The sequence below is a fragment of the Musa acuminata genome, chromosome BXJ1-4 (assembly GCF_036884655.1).
Source record: "Musa acuminata AAA Group cultivar baxijiao chromosome BXJ1-4, Cavendish_Baxijiao_AAA, whole genome shotgun sequence".
Lineage (NCBI taxonomy): Eukaryota > Viridiplantae > Streptophyta > Magnoliopsida > Zingiberales > Musaceae > Musa > Musa acuminata.
In genome coordinates, this window is record NC_088330.1 from 20,704,817 (window position 1) to 20,713,310 (window position 8,494).

The window sequence follows — 8,494 nt, forward strand, 5'->3', positions numbered from 1 at the left end:
AAATTCTACATATTCGTTACTCCATCCAATTAACTCATGCTAATCAAATAATTTTTTACATATAAAATAATAATTAATATTTTTAAAAGTTTTTTATTTTTTAAATACTATTTTTAATTAAAAAATCTATTACATTAAATGACTGTATTGTAAGAGGTCCTCCTCCGCAACCAAACCCGCACCTTTTTTCAGAACACCTTTGAATACCCGACCGAGATTACCATTGACGTGAATGGCATTCGACGTGGGATCCACGGCACGGTTCACTGCTGAGCCACTAACCCGGCGGGTGAATTTAAATACCTTCACTTTATGTTCCGTTATGACGACTCTTCCTCCTATCCTCTCCGCAGCACTGTTTTGGTCGGAGACTCATGCGAACGCGTCCACAGGGTCGGGATCGGATCAAAGGCCACATTTCGATCGAACGGCTCGTCGCCGGCGTCGACGAGCTCGCCGATGGATTGTGCTTTGACACATGCGATTGCATGAGGGTCCGATCTTACGATCTCGTACGAGATTGGGGAGCCTTTTTGGGGATCGCCAATTCATCGCCATACACCTTCTTCATTGCCATCGTGACCACAACCGCCTGCTTCGTTGCTTTCCGACTCCCGCGGCCCTCCTCCTACCTCTTCTGTTAGGGTTAGGGTAATCGATCGGTCTCAGGTGCGATTTTTCTCTTCCTCCTCCTTTCTCCTCTCCCCGACTCCTCCCGCATCTTGATCGATGGTTTCGGGGTTCGGATCCCTGGTTAGGGTTTGATTCGATCGCCTTCGGTTCCTTCCCTAGAGGGTGATTTGGGCACAGGCTCCCGATTCGTTGCGGGGAAAGGGGCGGGGGATCTTGATCGCCGAGGAGGATGGCGATGCACGAGAGGAAGACGATCGATTTGGAGCAGGGATGGGAGTTCATGCAGAAGGGCATCACTAAACTGAAGAACATCTTGGAGGGGCTTCCGGAGTCGCAGTTCAGCTCGGAGGATTACATGATGCTCTACACGTACGTCACATATTATCATCTCTGCTTCTTGATCTTCTAGTCTTCGAAAAAGGGTGTTTTTGTTGGTTACGGATTTGTTGCCCTCGCCGTTGGATCAGGACTATCTACAACATGTGCACCCAGAAACCCCCTCACGATTACTCGCAGCAGCTATATGACAAGTACAGGGAGTCGTTTGAGGAATACATCACGTCCATGGTGAGAACGATTCGTTTACCTGAGCACGATTCGTTTACCTCAGGTTGCATGCTTTGTCAACAAAAAAAGAAAATATTTGTGTCAATAGCAACCTGTTTTGTTATGTTACTAATCTTTCTGCACGATCAAGTAGAGACTGAAGTAGTATCTAAGTAGGCTGATTGGTTAAGTAGTTAGTTGCATGTCATTGATCTGTTTCTTGTTGCATCTGTTGTATAAAGTTATGGTTTTCGGCCTCAGAAGGACAAGCTTGACTTTTGATGACATAACTTGATGTGTCTCAAAATCGAGTCAAGCTTTGGGGCTTCATAGGGTGTGCTGAAATTTATATAGGTTTTGGGAGCCCAAACAATCTGATCCAAGTCTTGATCTTTAAACTGTTGGTTGTTTTGTGAAGGAGCATCTTCATTCTTCACTGCTGTTCAGCAGCTCATTTGATCAGTAATTATGTTTATCATTTACATGTTTCCACTTTCTCTAAGATGCAATAATAGAAAAAAATGATTTGTATAAAAGAAAAGAGAGAAATAAGTAGCATTCTATTGTTTATATGCAATACAAGTTTGATTATCATTTGGAAAGCTGGTATGCAGGAATAAAGGTTCAGATTTTTTATTAATGACAGGAGACCGAATTAACTTGCATCTTCGATAATCATTAAATTTCTATCATGTAAAATCTGAAATTTCATTGGAGTACAAATTGTAGTTTAATCAAAAGTTCTACTGTCTAAATGTTATAGAACTCTGTGATGGTATCAATGTTTTTATAATTTCATTAAAGCTTCCTTCTTTATTGGCTCAGGTATTGCCATCTTTGAGAGAGAAGCATGATGAATATATGTTGAGAGAGCTAGTCAAAAGATGGTTAAATCATAAAGTTATGGTCAGATGGCTTTCCCGGTTTTTTCATTATCTTGACCGATATTTTGTCGCACGGAGGTCACTTCCACCACTGAATGAAGTTGGGCTTACCTGCTTCCGTGATCTGGTACATTAACACCTTTTTTGCTGAATTGCTGCAATATGTAACATAAGATTGCATTTTCTCTATGATACAAGCATTTCACATGTAGTGAAATATATTGGAGCCCTTATGGCAGTTTATTTTGACATGTATTCTCTTTTTTATAGGTTTATCAGGAGATTAAAGGAAAAGTTAAAGATGCTGTCATTTCTTTGGTAAGTTTGGCCTTTTTTCTGATGATTAATCATTTTCACCTGGCTACCTAGTTTTGACTGCAGTTGGTCTTTCAAACAGATTGACCAAGAGCGAGAGGGGGAACAAATTGATAGAGCTTTATTGAAGAATGTCTTGGACATTTTTGTTGAGATTGGGCTAGGTAACATGGAGTGTTACGAAAATGACTTCGAAGCAGATCTGCTTAAAGATACTGCAGCATATTATTCTAGGAAAGCTTCAAATTGGATTTTAGAAGATTCATGTCCAGATTACATGTTAAAGGTAATTCCCACTTAAATATGCATAATTATGTTTAATTATCCCACAGTGAGACATTTTGATGTCTTATCTGGCATTTTTTAGGCTGAGGAGTGCTTAAAGCGGGAAAAGGATAGGGTTGCTCATTACTTGCATTCAAGCAGTGAACAGAAGTTGTTGGAGGTATATCATTCTTGTCATAAGTTTCATCTCTAGCTGAAGTGATCAGTTATTTAAATATGTTTTTAAGTGTTAAAAAAGAAAGGATATCTTAAAAGTCTTGATACTTCGTGGACTTATTGTTACCAGTTAGGACTTAGGAGCTACGTGCACCAATCTTGAGTATTTGCAGCTGGATACTATTACTTGAGTAATTGAAATATCATCGTCAATTTTTTTTTATTTGTAGAAAGTGCAACATGAGTTGCTATTTGCATATGCAAGCCAACTTCTGGAAAAGGAACATTCTGGGTGCCATGCCTTACTTCGAGATGACAAGGTGCCTGTACCTATTTGTTGCATAAAAATAAGATTCTTCCTGTGGAATTAAATAAGATTTAACAGCTGTGCATCTGTTTTGCATTTTAGGTGGATGACCTCTCGCGTATGTATAGGCTCTTTTGCAGAATACCTCGTGGCCTAGATCCTGTTTCTCAAATATTTAAGCAGGTTTACCTCTGATTTTTAATTTGTGACTTTATGGAGCTCCAGTAAAATATTGACGGGTCTGTTTTCTGAATTATTACTCTGGTGCAGCATGTGACTTCTGAGGGTACAGCCTTGGTTAAACAAGCAGAGGATGCTGCAAGTAACAAGAAGGTAGTCTTCCATCGTCTTTTTTTTTTTTCATTGCTTATCTCTGTATGTTGTAATCATTTTTATTTCTTTCTCATGGCAAAAACAAAATAATAAATTAGCTATTCAGTCCTTGTTATTCAAGTTCATGAATTCTGATCATGTTTCATAGTTCTTAACAGCATGGATTCAAACAGTGTGTCGGTACCATGATGAAGAACTGATATTGGACCATAAGGTCCAGTATCAGTTGGTATTAATTTTTTGTTATTTTTTTGCGTGATACTGAGTTAACAGGTTGATATACCACCTAATATATCAATGCTAGACCAGTTTGATAGATTATTGAATAGGCACCGGTTCAAGATTTAAATCTTTGCTTAAATACTTAGCTTTGTAGTAACTGAGCAACTTGCTCTGAGCAAGAGCACCAAAAACTATGGTAATGAGAGTTGAACCTACAATTTTTAGTTGTCTGTACTCTAGCATCATAATGTACTATTTCATATTACATTCATTTTGTTGTCTTAGGAGCAAATGAACATCTGCTGCAGTTTGTGTTGCAGAATTCATTATTCTCACCCGATGTTAGTTATATTGGTTTATGGCCTTCATCTTTAGCATATCTTGAGCTGATTTGCTATGTTTGCTTTTTCGTTTAGTTATTTCTGTTTTTTGCATATTTTGTGGTCCTTGTTTTAGCATCTTATTTGGATGCATATTGTATTAAGATTTTGACACTATAAATTATGCAGGCAGAAAAAAGGGATGTGGTTGGTCTGCAAGAACAGGTATATTGGGATGTTTTGACGTTTACTTTATCACAAGCTGATTGGTTAGAGTGTGGGCAGATGTTTTGGTTATTTTCTGATGATCAGAAAGTAATACCTTTGGGTTTTCAGGTTTTTGTTAGAAAAGTTATTGAGCTGCATGACAAGTACTTGGCATATGTGAATGACTGCTTTCAGAATCACTCCCTTTTCCATAAGGTTTGGTTTATGATGCACCACTGGTCAAGTTATGTTCCTTTGCTTTGTGTAAGTTTTATTTGTCCCTTTTTAGGCACTGAAAGAGGCATTTGAGGTTTTCTGCAACAAGGGTGTTGCAGGCAGTTCAAGTGCTGAGTTGCTGGCTACCTTTTGTGATAATATTCTTAAGAAGGGCGGAAGTGAAAAACTCAGTGACGAAGCAATTGAGGAGACACTTGAGAAAGTAAATAACTTGTTTAATTATTTGTGTCTTTGCATCTTTCCTACCTCATGTTTACCTCTCCTATTCTTCCTCTCATTCATAAAGCCCTCCTTTCTCATCTCTACTGTGTTGTCTACTTTGGGATGCAGCCATTGAACAAATACTTATATTTGCAGGTTGTAAAGTTGCTTGCTTATATCAGTGACAAAGATCTGTTTGCCGAGTTTTATAGGTATATAGCCCAACCTATGCTGAGTTAGACAATCTTCAATTTTAGTTAATGTTTACATGACTGCAATATGTGCTGTCTTTTTCATCATTGTTCCGATTGTGAAATCAATGAGCAGGAAGAAGCTTGCTCGGAGGTTGCTGTTTGACAAAAGTGCTAATGATGACCATGAGAGGAGTATTTTGACAAAGCTAAAGCAGCAATGCGGAGGACAGTTTACCTCAAAGATGGAGGGCATGGTCTGTAGCATTATGTTGTTAGTTGGATACTAATTAGTGGTTTAATGTCTTGGATTTGGTTTTTCAGGTGACTGATCTAACTCTTGCCAGAGAGAACCAATCTAATTTTGAGGACTATCTGAACAGTAACCCTCATGCAAATCCGGGGATGGATCTAACTGTAACTGTTCTGACAACTGGTTTCTGGCCAAGTTACAAATCATTTGATCTCAACCTTCCTGCTGAAATGGTTTGGCAAACTGTTCTATTTTTTTTTCTTATCCTATGAAAATATAGAAATCATTTTGAAGAATAGTCATATTATGTCGTATCTTTGGGGATTCACTAGGCTGAGCAAACTCATTAATTAAAATCGATCTACTTTAACTAAAGGTCTTTTTTTTTCATGATAGTGCCTTAATTCTTTCTTACTCTGGACAGGTGCCTTAATATTTTTATTTGCATGGTGGTCCCTGAAGTCCTCCTTCACTGTGCATTTTGGTCCTCCAGTTTCTTCATTTACAAATTTAAGCAATGTAGTAGAAATATCTTTTGAGTAGCACCATCTTTTTGTTAACATAATATTATAACTTAGAAGCACATCTTTTATCCCAAAACTAATTATATTAACCAAATATAATCATTAATGATCCTCTGTAGATCTTGTAATTTTTTGGAAAAAAAGAGTTCGTCATCAAGATACTGATGGGCCTGACCCTAATGTAAATTCATATTGATTAGTAGGAAATACTGTTGCAAGTATGCCCTTCCATCCTAATTGTTCCCCTTTACTCATTCATTGGTTGTAACAAATTTGTAGAATTATTCTTTTCCAACAACTTTCATTCATTGTCTTTTGGAGGAGCATAATATATTTGATATTACTTATCAACAATCAAGAAGCTTCAGTTTTAAAGCAAGATGGAGAATATGAAAGGAAGAATCTCCAGGTCTTTGTTCTCTTAATTGTTTATTTTCGATCAAACCCAATAGTTTTTAGAGTTAGATCAGTCTTTCCGATGTCCTATCAGCTTGATAAGGTTTTGCTAAAGAAAATGGCGCTGGTATGCACAACAACACAAGATTGGGGGACTATCATGTAAATAAGAAGCGTTTAGGGATCTATATATATATTAGGCAATTATTTATTGTTTAATTGTTAAGCAAATGCTGATTATGATTTCTGCTTACAGGTTAAATGTGTAGAAGTGTTCAGAGAGTTTTATCAGACAAAAACCAAACATAGAAAGCTTACATGGATTTATTCTTTGGGGACATGTAACATCAATGGAAAGTTTGAACCCAAGACAATGGAGCTTATTGTGACGACTTATCAGGTATCTATTGGATAATATTTTATTGATGTTGGATTAACATGGATGCTGACAAGATTTATTCTTGTGTTTTATGTGTACAGGCTGCGACTCTGCTTCTATTCAATGCATCAGATAGATTGAGTTATTCAGAGATTGTCACTCAGCTTAATTTGACTGACGATGATGTAGTCAGATTGCTCCATTCCCTTTCTTGTGCCAAATATAAGATTCTTAATAAAGAGCCAAATACAAAATCCATTTCTCCAAATGACGTCTTTGAGTTCAATTCCAAATTCAGTGACAAAATGAGAAGGATCAAGGTCTCAACATAACTTCCCATTCAAAAGCGGCAGACAACTGTCCTTTGCTTAGCAACTTCGGCTGTTGCATCTGTTTTTCATATTCTTTGGATTCATCAGCTGTTCTTAACTGCAGATACCTCTCCCCCCAGTGGATGAGAAGAAGAAGGTAATAGAAGATGTTGACCAGGATCGAAGATATGCTATTGATGCCTCCATTGTGCGTATTATGAAAAGTCGTAAAGTTTTGGGCTATCAACAACTGGTGATGGAATGTGTTGAACAACTTGGTCGCATGTTCAAGGTACTCGGCTTCTTCATTTTGTTACAGCTAGTGAAACATATGAATATTTTATGGTCAATACGCTTTCAATTTTACAAGGCTTTTCATGCTTGTAATATCTATGTTAACTCTCTATTTTCGTCCGAGCTGATATATTGGGTTGACCCTAAACAATCAGTAGCTATAGCTTCTTGTTTCTGAGTGGTCTGTTGTTGACATAGCAGTGAAAGCTGTTCTGTTTGTGTGGTTATCTGCTGTTGACATTATGGTGAACTAATAATTGCAATGGCATAGTTTTACTAATTGTAACTGATTGGTGCCAGACCTTAAAAGGAATTTTGTTGATCATTTGTATAAATCTCTGAAATATATTTGATCACTTATCTATGCTGTCTTGATTTGTTAATTTTGCAGCCTGATTTCAAAGCCATTAAGAAACGAATGGAAGATCTGATCACCAGAGATTATTTAGAGCGTGATAAGGACAACCCAAATCTTTTCAGATACTTGGCCTGATTGATTAGATCTCTGGAGAATCGTACATGCTGTTCATCATTCAGGCTCCCATCTGCATCAACTGCTGAGGTAGTGAGCCTGTTGAAATCTGTTGCCACATAGGCTGGAGATTGATGACAAATTTTTGAGACTATGGGAGCATCTTTTTTGTATGTTCTTGAAACCAGAGCTGAAGTGCTTCATCAATTTCCACACCAAAGGAGAACACTTGGTAAGAAATTTTCTGCTGGAGTTGTGTGGGTAACGGGATTTGATATTGAAGTCACATCATCCCCGATCTTACCTTTAAATATTTTTTTCTTTTTTATTGTAGCATTACTTGATTTCATCTGGTATTGTGTGGTGTATTTTCTTTATCCTAAATGCTGCGAGCAACTGCCAAGTAAACAAGACCATGTCTTCAAAATTAATAATGATGTCTAAGACTCCCTCTTTAGTTGCCTAATGTGCATTTGTACATTTGATTGACTTCAACTTGCATTAGGCTATTACTTGGAATTGGGTTTTCTAACTTTTTTGGGTTGATAAATGACATGTGCACAATATTGAGATGATAAATGACACCCTCAAGGTTGCTGATGGTTTAGTAGATGGCATTAGTTTGGCATCAAGTTTTAAGAGTTAACTGCTACTGGATATGAATTTCCTGGTTTTCATGCTATTTATATCGAACATAGTTCGAAAAAAAGGAGCAATATATTTGCCACATGATCTAATATCCAGTTCATGAATTTAGTGGAAGATTAACAGTAGATTTCTACGTCCTTTTTCACAAGGTGAGTGTAGAATGTTTGTTATTCTGCATCGCTTATCATTTTGTGGGTGTTCGATTGGATGGTTGAAAAAAATGTTGTTGATGAATTTTTTGAATCTTATAGATATGCTACTTTATATGAAGTATAAAGTTGCATATTGTTGATTTTGTTGTTCTCCAATGAACTTAATATAAATTAATGTTATTAATAAAATAATATGATAAAAAAAGTATATTTGTACTTTCTTTCTAG

General features: G+C 37.0%; 1 protein-coding gene across 2 annotated transcripts; it reads left to right on the forward strand.

Moving 5' to 3' along the window:
- The first annotated feature begins 415 nt into the window (after positions 1 to 415).
- Positions 416 to 7,932, forward strand: LOC103974412 (cullin-1). 2 transcript variants are annotated; one of them, XM_009389234.3, is made up of 20 exons: positions 416 to 669; positions 759 to 1,002; positions 1,101 to 1,200; positions 2,005 to 2,190; positions 2,334 to 2,381; positions 2,461 to 2,664; positions 2,746 to 2,823; positions 3,050 to 3,139; positions 3,229 to 3,309; positions 3,397 to 3,459; positions 4,191 to 4,226; positions 4,338 to 4,424; positions 4,498 to 4,647; positions 4,803 to 4,858; positions 4,974 to 5,094; positions 5,162 to 5,323; positions 6,267 to 6,410; positions 6,491 to 6,709; positions 6,825 to 6,992; positions 7,386 to 7,932. In XM_009389234.3, the coding sequence occupies exons 2-20, from the start codon at positions 863 to 865 to the stop codon at positions 7,485 to 7,487; spliced, it is 2,235 nt and encodes a 744-aa protein (XP_009387509.1). In that variant the 5' UTR covers positions 416 to 669; positions 759 to 862; the 3' UTR covers positions 7,488 to 7,932. The 2 variants fall into 2 exon arrangements, with proteins under 2 accessions (XP_009387509.1, XP_009387510.1); XM_009389235.3 differs by having other exon boundaries at positions 793 to 1,002.
- Positions 7,933 to 8,494: the final 562 nt, after the last annotated feature.